Below are 12427 nucleotides of genomic sequence, written 5' to 3' on the forward strand. Positions count from 1 at the left end.
ACAATGAGCTTTTGTGTCAGAATTACCTATTAGCTGTTAACTCTTCTGTTTAAAATAATGACATCTGCACTGATATTGAATACTGTTCATGCAAAAGACCTTGGTGCCCCATTGGTGATGGAGCAGAACTCCACCTGCCACATTCTACGGGGAAGTGTAATCTGTAATTAATTTGAGATGCCATAGCAGGATGTAAACAAGTGGTATAGCAAATAATTACCGGCAAGAGAATGCTCTCCTGATTTATGCTGGGTGTCATCCATGGATGGCCACTCCCAACCTGTATCATTGTCTCGTCTTGAAAGACGTCCCACACAGACCTTCCATTATCCACTTTGGCCTACAACTCCCAATCATTAGATCCTTTGACAAACCAAGATGGAACTTCAGAAAGGCAGACTGGAAAAAGTACACAGAAGCTCTAGAAAAATGTCATCTCCTTACCATCACACATCATCCTGGTCTACAAAGCTTTCAGTCGATTCCGAGGAGCCATCTTCAAAGCTGCTTGTGCATCCATATTGCACAACCACCGTCCAGTCTACATGCTGTGCCTTCATGCTGAATGTTACTAAACTGCTTGGTCACTATGGATCCTCTGGTGATCCAGGTATTGCTGACCATGTAATCGAGTCACTGGAGGCTGCTAGACAGGCACAATGGGAAGACTGCTCAAAATCTAGACATCATACACTTAAGCTGGAAATGCTGGAATTTTATTTGCTGTCTCGGCAAAGCTTAGCAGCCACCATCCCTAAGCCAACCACCTGGCATACGAAACCAAGCTGCCAGTTCTGTCAGAGACTCAGCAACACGTAGAGTCATTCACAGCCACAGTTAGACCAAATCGTAAGTGACAGTAATTGTGGCACTGCTCCTGGTTATGACAACATATTGCCATATGATTGAAGCACCTCAGGACTCATGCTTATCAGTGACTGGTGCAGTTCTTCACAAAGAGTGAATTCCAAAGACATTGTTAATGTCAAAAGTCATTGCTCTCCTGAAACTGGGGAAAGAGCCACATAATGTTGCAAGCTATCAACTGATATCCCCGTTGTCTGTGCCATTCAAGGTGCTGGAGCATCTCGCTCCCAAGCGCATCTCCCAGAAGTGGAATCAGTGCTCAGCATTAAGCAAGCAGGCTTTTGGACAGGTTGGAGTACCTGCAATCAAGTGCTAGTTTTGAAAACATTCTTCAAAAATGATTTTCAGAAAAACCTGAAGACAGGAGCCATATTTCTGGACCTGACAGCAGCATATGATGTGGTCTGGTGCACGGGGCTCTCAGTCAAATTGTCAAGAGCACTTCCAGCATATGTAGTCAACGTCATTGACCTTCTCCACAACAGATGTTTCCAAGTGCACACGGGAGACAGAGTTAGCCTGTGGAAAAGACAAACCAGCAGTCTACCCAAAGCTCTGGGCTGGCACTGTTGCTTTTCAATCTGTACACAAATGACCTCTTGCTTACCCAGTCCCACAGTTCATGTGCACAGATGACGTTTGCTTAGGTGTCTAAGCACAGTCATTCCTAGAACTTGAAGACACCCTAAAATGCTGACTTGACTAAGATGGCTGAATACTGTATTTGGTGGCACTTACAATCAGTAAATGTGACCAAGACTGTTTCGAATGTGTTCCATTTTTACAATGGCAGAGCAGCCCAAGAACTGACTGTCCTTCTCAATGGACATTGCTTGAAATACAAATCCCACCCAGTCTGACTCAGAGGAATCCTAGATCAGATCTCTCACATATCTTAACCACTTGAGGAAAACTGTAGCTAAGGTGAGGTCATGTGACAACCTCCTAAGTAAATTGGCCAGCACTTCATGGGGAGCAAACGCTCAAACTCTCTGATCATCCAGTTTAGCCCTCTGATACTCCACAGCAGAATATGTTGCTCCAGTCTGGCTACATTCGTCTCAGGTCAAGTTGTTTGACCCACAACTACTCTCAACCATGTGCATCGTGACTGGGACAGTTTGACCCACACCAGTACCAGGGCTCCCTGTGTTAAGCAACATCGTTTGTTCACACATGTCATGTGGAGGCTACAACTACAATGTTTGAGAAGATCAGGGCAGACCTGAGCCTACCACTATACACAGTGTCTTCGACCACCCAAAAAGCATACTTGTCAGAGAGGCCCCCGTTGTCTGCCCACGTGCCCTGCCCAGATTTCTCTGCATCGTTGATGTGGCATGAAGAATGGTCTGCAGCTGACATCAGAAACCAGTCTCTTATAACTGACCCAACCATGTGTGTACCCAGCTTTGATTTGCCATGCTGCTCAGGGGTCTTTCTGGACTGATTTTGAATGGCCATACTGGGATCCTTGGACAGCGTATCGGCAGCCATTTACCAACTTCCAGCCAATTCCAGGACCTTGTGAAGAGGGTGGCTGACAGCCTCCAGATATTTCTTGAGAAGGTTAAAGTCTCACAACACAAACTCCTGGACATTCTGCAGTGGGCTATACCCACTGGGATTGTGCTACCCATTAATGAAGCACTCCTGTATCCAGCAAAGGTTGTTTGGCAAACTTCTGCCACCATCCTGCCAACTTGTAAATGGGTAGATAAGAAATATAATGTACCCCTCAGGGACTCAGAATTTTTGTTTTCCCACTCCCCCACCTAATTCCCTAATGGTGGATGCTGTAAAAAAGTGGGGTAAACAGCATTACTCCTGGTCTATTCCTTATGATAAGGACCAGAAGATGTTAGATCTTTTTGGCTGAAAGGCATACTTATCTGTGACCTTCCAATTTTGGATCTCAAACTATCAGGCAATCAAGACCAAGTATGACTTCACAAATCACAAGAAGTTTGCAACCTTTATTGAACATCCTCCACAGGAGCATAGAGAGTACTTCCAGGCCATCATTAAGGAGGGTCAGTTATTAGCCAGACCCTTTCTCCAAGTGTCCTTGGGTGCTGCAGACACTGCCGCTAGGTCCATCTCTACAGCGGTTGTCATGTGCAGGGTGTCATGGCTACAGCTGTCGGGGCTCCTGAGAGAGGTTCAGAATACTGTTGAGGACCTCCCATTTGATGGTCAGAAGCTCTTCTCAGGGACTACAGATGAATCCTTGCACACGCTGAAGGACTCCAGGGCCAGATTGACGTTTCCTCTACTACAAACAAGAGGAGATTTAACAGTTCTCAAACTACCAAGAAATCACACCCAGCCCAGTTCTCTGGATTTCACAGAACCACTGAGCTGACTAGAAAGAGACAAAAACTCAAGAGGAAAGGAGCTTCTCATCCTCCTTCAGTCATAATTGAAACAACAATCCAACCCAGTCATAATTGAAACAACAATTTTGACAGGTTGGTTGAGGGCTCAACTCCTCTCTCACCTCTAAGTTCGCAAGCTGCAACCTTTTGCCCAGCTTCCTTCTTTTGGAGATCACCTTTCCCATTTCCAACAGGCCTAGCAGTGTATTACAACAGACAAGTGGACTATAATATTGGTTTACACCATCCACTTTACATCCCTCCCACTCCCCTTCCCATCCTTCAGGGATCCCTCTCACAAGGCTATACTGAGTCGAGGTAGACTCTCTCCTTCAATTAGGAGCGATAGAACCAGTCCCATCCTCTCATAGGGGAAAAGGGTTTTACTCAAAGTATTTTCTCATGCCAAAGAAAGATGGATGGTGAAGACTGATCTTAGGTACTAGCAGTAGTAGCTTTCTATCTTTGGAAAGAAGCAATTTTAGTCTTCTGATAACTCAATGACTGACTACTTGAGGGCCAGTCTTATGAAGCAGTACTAACTTCCACTCAGACAGCCCTCTCTCTCTTCCGGGAATTAGGTCTCCAGCTAAACTTAAAAAAATCCACATTAGCCCTTGAACAAAGAATACGATTTATAGGGGCACATTTGGATTTGTTGGCAGCCAGGGCCTTCCTTCCCACAGACAGATTCATAACTTTGGCAGACCTGGTTGGGACAATTCAAGGAAGCCCCCATATCATAGTAAGGAACTGTTTGCAGCAGCTCTTGGTTATATGGCAGCTTGCACTGTTGTGACCAAGTATGTAAGACTATGACTCCTCTGCTTTCTAGGCTGATTCAGAAGGATCTGTTCCTCAACCAGACACAGCTTGGACATACAGGTCACGGTTTCCCTCCAGGCGAAGAACTTCCTAGACTGGTGGAAAAATGAATTCAGTGTCTGCGCAGGCATTCCTTTCATCTGCTCAGCTCCAACACTATCTGTGACAATGGAACACATTGGTTTTAGGATGGGGAGAAAACCCTCACAACTCAGGGCAGATAGTCACCTGAGGAAGCCTGTCTCCATATCAACCTGTTGGAACTCAGGGCAGTCAGGAACACCTGCCTTCAGTTCCTACCACTGATCGGGGCAAATCAATCAAGATCATGAAGGACAATGTGGCTTGCATGTTTTATATCAACAAACAGGGAGGACTAAGATTCCCTTCCCTGTGTGCCCAAGTTATGGAACTGGTTACAGCCCATTAGGTTCAGATCTCAGCCATTTACCTTCCTGGAGTCCAGAATGTCCCAGCTGATATGCTCAGCAGGCGTTTCTCCCAGGACTAAATATGGGAGTTGGACTCTCAAATTCTTCACAGGATATTCCAAAAGTGGGCACTTCCAGAGGTGTATCTAGTCGTCACATTCAGCAACAAGATGTACTCCATATTCTTCACAAGAGGACGCTTAGAACACTTAGATCACCACTCTCTGAGAGATGCCTTTCTCCTTCCCTGGACGAAGGGCCTGTGTCAAGGTTCCTCCCCCACTCTGAATGCTAGCCCTGGTGTTGCTTAGAGCTACTGCTTCCGGCCATCGGGTGGCAAAATCCATGAAAGTCAGTATGTACTGCTTTCCTCTGGGTGTCTTTTTCGGAAAAGGACCCAGAATATCCACAGCTAGTTGCTGAAATGGAACCTCAATGATGGGGAGTGGCTGGAGAGGGGCTTTGACCTGGTCTTGGGGTTTCCCCACTCTTTGGCATACCTCACAAGACCGGACATAGGTAGAAACATCCTTGCCCATTCCCTCCCAGTGGAATGACCCCCCACCCCCCAATGGTCTTTGGTCCTGTTCACCCCAGCATGGCCACTAGGGTGATCATGGGCTAAGCTCAAGAGCTTGGCCCGGTATTTAGTTGGAACTGCCAACTGTCTCTGAGAATGCCAGTCTTCCTGGTGTCCACCAGAAAGAGTTTCCTTGTATAAAAGTCCTCTTTCTACAACAAACCTGGATCGATTAGAAGAGCTGAGAGGCGGTGGGTTGCTCCGTGCCACCGTCCAAGCTCTCTGGAGGCTTTCATCTGCTTCCTGTTCGGTCTGGAACTGTTCTCTTGATGCTAGAGACATCAGTTCCTCATTGGATTGTGGACCTATGCTTGGTCCCTCTGGAAGCGATGTAGGGGATGGGGCTGTTTCCGTTGACTGTGAACCGCTCTCCGCAGGTGCACTATGTTGGGATTCAGGCTCCGGCTGAGCCTCTTGTGTAGGGTTATGGGCTGCTGCCGGTTCAGGTTCAGTGGGGCCCTCTGGTGCTGAGGTTGCAAGTACTGGATTCAGTGCTGGCAATGGGTCTGGTGTTGGTTGTTCGGCTGGTTCCGGTTCTGGGACTGGTTCCATCTGGGTCTCTGGGACTGGATCCACTACTGCTGTTGCAGCCATTGGCCTGGGGTCCGGGTCCATCACCTCTGACCGGGTCCTGATAGAAGTTTCCGGAACAGAGTTAGGCCTTACGGCTTGTTTAGCCTGGCTATGGGTGACTATTCCCACCCTCTTGGCCCGCTTCACATGATTGGCCAAGTCTTCCCTCAACAGCATGGGGATGGGATAATCATCATAGACTGCAAAAGTCCACGTTCCTGACCAGCCCTGGTACTGTACAGGCAACTTGGCTGTAGGCAAATTGGAAGAGTTGGACTTGAAGGGTTGAATCGTCACTTGGATCTCTGGGTTGATTAAATTGGGGTCCACTAAGGAAGCATGGATAGCTGACACTTGTGCTCCAGTATCCCTCCATGCAGTGACCTTCTTCCCGCCCACACTCACAGTTTCCCTCCGCTCCAAGGGTATCTGGGAGGTATCTGGGCCTGCGGACCTCTGGTGTGATTCCGGTGCAATGAACTATAATCTGTTGGGGTTCTTGGGGCAGTTGGCCTTTACGTGCCCCAGCTCGTTACATTTAAAACATCGTCCAGCTGACGGGTCACTGGGGCGAGGTGGGTTGCTGGAGAACGGGGTGGTGGGACGATAAGGGTTCTGGAGGGTTCTTTGGGAGGTAGGTGGGGCCTTGGGCGGCCCCCGGTAATAGGGTGTGGTCTGGGGTTGTCCCTTCTGGTCTCCGCTCCAACTGCGACCAGTTTTCTTCTTCTCTGCCACCTCCACCCATCTGGCTCCAATCTCTCCTGCCTCGATTACAGTTTTGGGCTTCCCATCTAGGATGTATCTTTCTATTTCCTCCAGAACCCCCTCTAAGAATTGTTCCATTTGCATTAGGAAGGGCAAATTTACTGGAGATTCAACACTTGCTCCTGATATCCAGGCATCCCAATGTTTCACAATGTGGTAGGCATGTCGGGTAAATGACAAATCTGGTTTCCACCTGAGGGCTCTGAACCTCCGATGAGACTGCTCAGGTGTTATCCCCATTCTGACTCTCGCCCTGGATTTAAACAGTTCATACTTGTTCATGTGTTCTTTAGGCATTTCAGCTGCCACCTCAGCTAAGGGTCCACTGAGCTGCGGCCTCAGCTCTACCATGTATTGGTCAGTAGAGATGTTGTACCCAAGGCAGGCCCTTTCGAAGTTTTCTAAGGCGGCCTCAGTATCATCCCCTGCCTTGTAGGTGGGGAGCTTTCTGGGATGGGAAGTGGTACCTAGAGAAGGATTGCTAGGGTTTGTTGGTATATTCTGCTGAGCCTTTATCTTCTCCATCTCCTCCACATGCTTCCTGTCTTTTTCCTTCTCCTCCAGTTCTTTGGCCCTTGCCTCCATAGCTCTCCTGTGAGCAGCCGCTTGGTGTTGTTCTGCCTCTTTCGCTGCCTCCCTTTCTTTTTCCTTCTCCTCCTTCTTCAGCCGCACGTTTTTCCTCAGCCTGAAATCTGGCTAATTCCAGCTTTTGTCGAGCCGTGGATTTTGTCATTCTAACCTCTCTGTTTTTAACTAACTTTACACTCGAGGTTTAGAAATAAACAAACAAAACTTGGCTGTAAAATTTTGCTGTGCTGGAATAGATACCTATTCTCTGATAGTGATTGTCAGCCTACAGAAAAAGACAATTCCCTTGTCTCTGCTCTGGGCCCAAATCAAAGCAAAAAACCTCCAACTACTTGGAAACCTGCTTACCAGCAGCCTAAAGGGAAAAAAAAAAATTCCTTTTCAAACTTGTGCTCCTTGTAAAAAATCAAAATCCTAAAAAAAAAAAAAACAACAAAAAAAAAAACACCCTGCCACTTTTGTCTCCAGGCAAATGGGTAGAACACCCCCCCCCCCCCCCGTTTACTTTTAGGGGAAAAAAAAACTCTGGGTTGGAAGACTGTGAATGTCCCTGCAGGAGTTAAGTACCCTGCCTCCAGGCAAAGAAAACCTGCAATTCACAAAGATAATCCCCTTTTGTCTCTGCTTGGCCACAAAGCAGAGAAAAAACAAGCTGCTTTCAGTTTCAGCTGCTTTCTGGACTTCCTTTCCAAAGGAAAAAAAAAATTCCTTTTTAAAATCTGTATTCTAGTTCAAAAAATCTCAACTGGATCTCAAAATGATTTCAGGTTAATCCCACCACTCTGCCACCATGTCAAGGTTCCTCCCCCACTCTGAACACTAGGGTACAGATGTGGGGACCTGCATGAAAACCACCTAAGCTTATCTTTACCAGCTTAGGTCAAAAACTTCCCCAAGGTACAAAATATTCCACCCTTTGTCCTTGGATTGGCCGCTACCACCACCAAACTAATACTGGTTACTGGGGAAGAGCTGTTTGGAAACAGCTTTCCCCCCAAAATACTTCCCAAAACCTTGCACCCCACTTCCTGGACAAGGTTTGGTAAAAAGCCTCACCAATTTGCATAGGTGACCACAGACCCAAACCCTTGGACCTGAGAACAATGAAAAAGCATTCCGTTTTCTTACAAGAAGACTTTTAATAGAAATAGGAGTAAATAGAAGTAAAGAAATCCCCTCTGTAAAATCAGGATGGTAGATATCTTACAAGGTAATTAGATTCAAAACATAGAGAATCCCTCTAGGCAAAACCTTAAGTTACAAAAAAGATACACAGACAGAAATAGTTATTCTATTCAGCACAATTCTTTTCTCAGCCATTTAAAGAAATCATAATCTAACACATACCTGGCTAGATTACTTACTAAAAGTTCTAAGACTCCATTCCTGGTCTATCCCCAGCAAAAGCAGCATATAGACAAACAGAGACCCTTTGTTTCTCTCCCTCCTCCCAGCTTTTGAAAGTATCTTGTCTCCTCATTGGTCATTTTGGTCAGGTGCCAGCGAGGTTACCTTTAGCTTCTTAACCCTTTACAGGTGAGAGGAGTTTTCCTCTGGCCAGGAGGGATTTTAAAGGGGTTTACCCTTCCCTTTATATTTATGACAGCCTGTTCTACGCATTCCCTCCAGCACCACTAATTCTAAGAGTGATGAACAAGATGAGACAGGACAAGGCCATCGTTATTCTTTATAGTACTGACCTGGCCGAGGCAAGTGTGGTGTCCTTACCTGCTTCATGTGTGTGTCCAAAAAGCGTTCAACTTTCTGGCCTCTCCCAGGATGTAAGTCGTGTGCGTCACCCCAATCAAGGGTCCCCCACAGGACCTATTTTAAGACTTTGAGGTGGATTAGTGACCCTGTGAGTCTCCCCTCTTTGTTCTCCAGGGGCACCTTGGGACTTACTCTGAGTCAGCTGAAAAGGATCCTCCTCGTCCTTGGAGCTTCTCTCTGCTTTGTCCAGAGACTCCCAGTCCATTTTTCCCACATTAGAGTCGTGGCTGCTCTGGTGGGTAGGGCATCCCACCTGCCCGTCCAACTCATAGTCCCAGGACCTAACAGAGTTACGAATGAAAGGCTGAGTGCAGGCTGAGCACAGCGCACAATCTGCTGAACCCAGGAAGGTAGGCTCAGAGGAGCACCATTTGGAGTTGGGTGTTTTTTAGTCTACTTGGCCATACCTAAAAAGTGCAGAGGAGCCAGCAGGGAGGCATTGAAGCAGAGGTGGTTTCCACCACCTGATTAAAAACTGGCTTGGGTGGGGAAAGGGGCTAGCGAGGGAGAACTGCTCCAAAAAGTAGTAAAAAAAAAACCCATTAGGCAGATGAGAAGGCAGCAGCATGGAAACTGCTATCTACACGAGGCAGAGAATCTGGCCGCCAGCAGGAGTGGAATGGGCATGGCCAGAGTGGAGGCACCAAAACGCCGCTCTGCCTGTATGAGCTGCAAGAGTGAGCAGAGCAGCCCAGACATCAAGAATTGAGGGAGACACTGGGCTGCAGAAAATGTCATCTCCAACCAAGAACCTTTCATTCTGAAGGATCCCATAGCATTTTCTGAACCGTGGTTATACATCAGTGTGCTCGCTGCTGTGGTGCAGCCCCATTGAGGGTGAAAGCACCCTGCTACTGTCCAACAGTCTGGGACAGGAAGTTAAAAAAACACTGTTTCCAATTGCAACTGTGGGGGGAAATACTGATAGTCAGAATGTAATCACCCAAGTTGGAATTAGGGCAGGACACAGCAGTTAACTCTTGACTTACAAAAATGCTATATGGGCTCTTCAATAGAGGTGATAAATGAGGTCAGAAATATATTTTTCCATCCTCTAGAAGTACATTCCAGTGCCTTGCATTTAGTATTGGCTCAGAGGGCCACCTCCTGACTCACCAGGACTACTGTTGTATCACCTGAGTCTTCCTTTGAAAGTCTGTTGTCCAAAGTATTAACCCAAGCTGATCCTGCATAGTTTATTGTAGCAGAGGCTGCTATGGCTGCAAGCAATACAAGACTTCAGAGCTTTCTGCCTCTTGACATTAATTTGTTTCCAATTCTCTGCGCCAGAGTTGTACTCTGGCAGCACTTGGCTTCTTTTCTCATTACCTTGGGCTAGGTTGATCAACAATATAGGATGTTAGTGGATGAGTGGTCTTATATTTTCAGATGTTCAAGGGAAAATGTCATGACCCATTATTTTGTAGTTACATCTATTTTAAAAATATAATAAATTATTCTTGTGGTCAATATTAAATGGTCCTGTTTCAAGAAAACTGGCACATATAGGGCCAGATTCCATTCTTATCCTGGTGCAAATCCAGCGTAATTCTGTGTAGAGTCACTTCACTGAAGTTACTCCAGAATGACACAGGCATAACAGAGCAGAAGCTGCTTCACTGTGTGTTGTTAGGAGTGACACTGGCTTACTTATGAAGTGTGCAGGTGAAGTTTGGTTTTTCTATTAGTATTTTTAAAGATATTTTTAAGTTGTCACTGATATTAATGTGCCCCAGCCGGCTTGAATAATGGTTCAGTGTCTAACCCTCTTCCCCAGCTCTCATAACTGTGAATCCCTTTGCTAAGCTATTTGTAGATGAAAAAAAAATTATTAGTAAGTCTACGATTTGGTCATGGGTATTTTTAGTAAAAGTGATGGACAGGTCATGGGCAATAAACAAAAAATCACGGAAGCCGTGACCTGTCCCTGACTTTTTTACTAAAAACATCCCTGACAAAATGCGGAGGGAGGAGGGTCCAGGACCCTCCTGCCCCGCAGCAGCTGGGAGCTGCAGGGACCCCATTACCCAGTTGCTGGGAGGGGTCCCCCTGCGGGGCTGGGAGCTGTGGGGCAGTCCCCCATCACCCACAATGGCAGGGGAACTGTGGGGGGGCCCTGCCAGCAGCAGAGGCTGGGGAACTGTGGCGGGTCCCGGCCCTTGGCTGCTGAGCAGCTCCAGGCTGCCTCTGCCATCGCCACTGGGAGCTGGGGGGCTGCTTACGGTAGCTGAGCAACTGCAGGGGTGCCTCTACCAGCAATGGCAGCTGGGAAGCTGCAGGGGACCCCCCTGTCCATGGCCGCTTAGCAGCTCCAGGGTCCCTCTGCCGCCAGCGGCTGGGAGTTATGGGGGTGGGGGTACCGGCTGCTCACAGTGGCTGAGCAGCTGCTGGGGGTGCCCCTGCCAGTGGTGGCGGCTGGGGAGCTGGTGGGGGGCACCCGCGGCTCCTGAGCAGCTCCAGGGTCCCTCTGCCAGTGGGAGGCGGGGGGGAGCTGCTCGTGGTGGCAGAGCCACTGGGCAGCTCAGGGGTCGCCGCCAGTGGCAGCAGCTGGTCAATTGCAGGCGTCCCACCACCTGTGGAGGCTGCTCAGCTGCCGGGACCCCCAATGTCACGGAGGTCGCTGGAAGTCATGGATTCCGTGGCTTCTGCCACCTCTGTTACATAATCTTAGCCTTAATTATTATTAATTACATAGGTCCTAATTCAGCAACGCACTTCAGTGCGTTTATCTTTAAACACGTGCTTAACTCCATCCCTATTCATCAGTTCACTTAAGCATTCACTTAACTTTTAGCATGTGCTTAAGTCCTGTTGAAGTCACATGCTTAAAATTAAATGCTTTGCTGAATCAGGGACATCCTGTCAAACATGAAGTGTGCACAGAGCTTTAAAAGAAATAAACGTGACAGCTCCCTGCCACAAAGTGCTTACAATCCAAATAGCTGAGATAATCATGCTGTGTTTGTGCCCTAATTCAGTAAGTTGCCGAGTTCATCTTTGTAACTCATTTCCTCCTCCTTGTAAGGCTGCAGCTTTTCAACTTGCTTATCTGTACTGGTTCTTATTGTGCTGTTAATTGATCCTTGTCTTTGCAGTGCCTACATAGACAAAGCCAGCGACACAGCCGAGCAGGTGATTTTGATAGACAGTCAGCTGAACTCCCCCGAAGGTCTGGCGATGGACTGGATTCACAAGAACATCTACTGGACAGATTCAGGAAACAAGACCATCTCTGTGGCCACTGCTGATGGAAGCAAGAGGACAACACTTTTTAGCACTGACCTAAGCGAGCCCAGAGCCATTGCAGTTGATCCGACACGGGGGTAGGTGTGGAGTTCTGTGTCATGGCATGTTCCAGTCTTGTTTTCACTCCTCTCATGAGCTCTCAAACTCTGGTCCCAATCCTACCAATACATACAAACCTACTTAATTTTAAGCACGTGAGTAGTTCCATCTAACGCAGTGGGACTGCTGACGTGCTGAAAGTTAAAGCACACATGTAAATCTTTGCAACACTGAGTCCTCCGGTCACAATTAAAAGCAGCTTTGAAATTACATCTCAGAAATTCTTTTGCACTGTTCATGTGTCAGATATGGATGAGCTGGTCCATTTTAAAGTAGGGTACATGATTTGTGATAAAACTGAGGTA

General features: G+C 47.3%; 1 protein-coding gene across 2 annotated transcripts in view; it reads left to right on the plus strand.

Annotated features, from left to right (window-relative positions):
* The window catches only part of LRP8 (LDL receptor related protein 8), a 298522-nt gene that overhangs the window by 268874 nt on the left and 17221 nt on the right, over positions 1-12427 (plus strand). For both annotated transcript variants that reach the window (XM_073357653.2, XM_073357654.2), the window contains one exon: positions 11873-12100. In XM_073357653.2, the coding sequence (XP_073213754.1) occupies positions 11873-12100 (228 nt within the window). The remainder of the gene's footprint in view (positions 1-11872; positions 12101-12427) is intronic.

Source organism: Lepidochelys kempii, chromosome 8 (genome assembly GCF_965140285.1).
Source record: "Lepidochelys kempii isolate rLepKem1 chromosome 8, rLepKem1.hap1, whole genome shotgun sequence".
In the NCBI taxonomy this organism is placed as follows: domain Eukaryota; kingdom Metazoa; phylum Chordata; order Testudines; family Cheloniidae; genus Lepidochelys; species Lepidochelys kempii.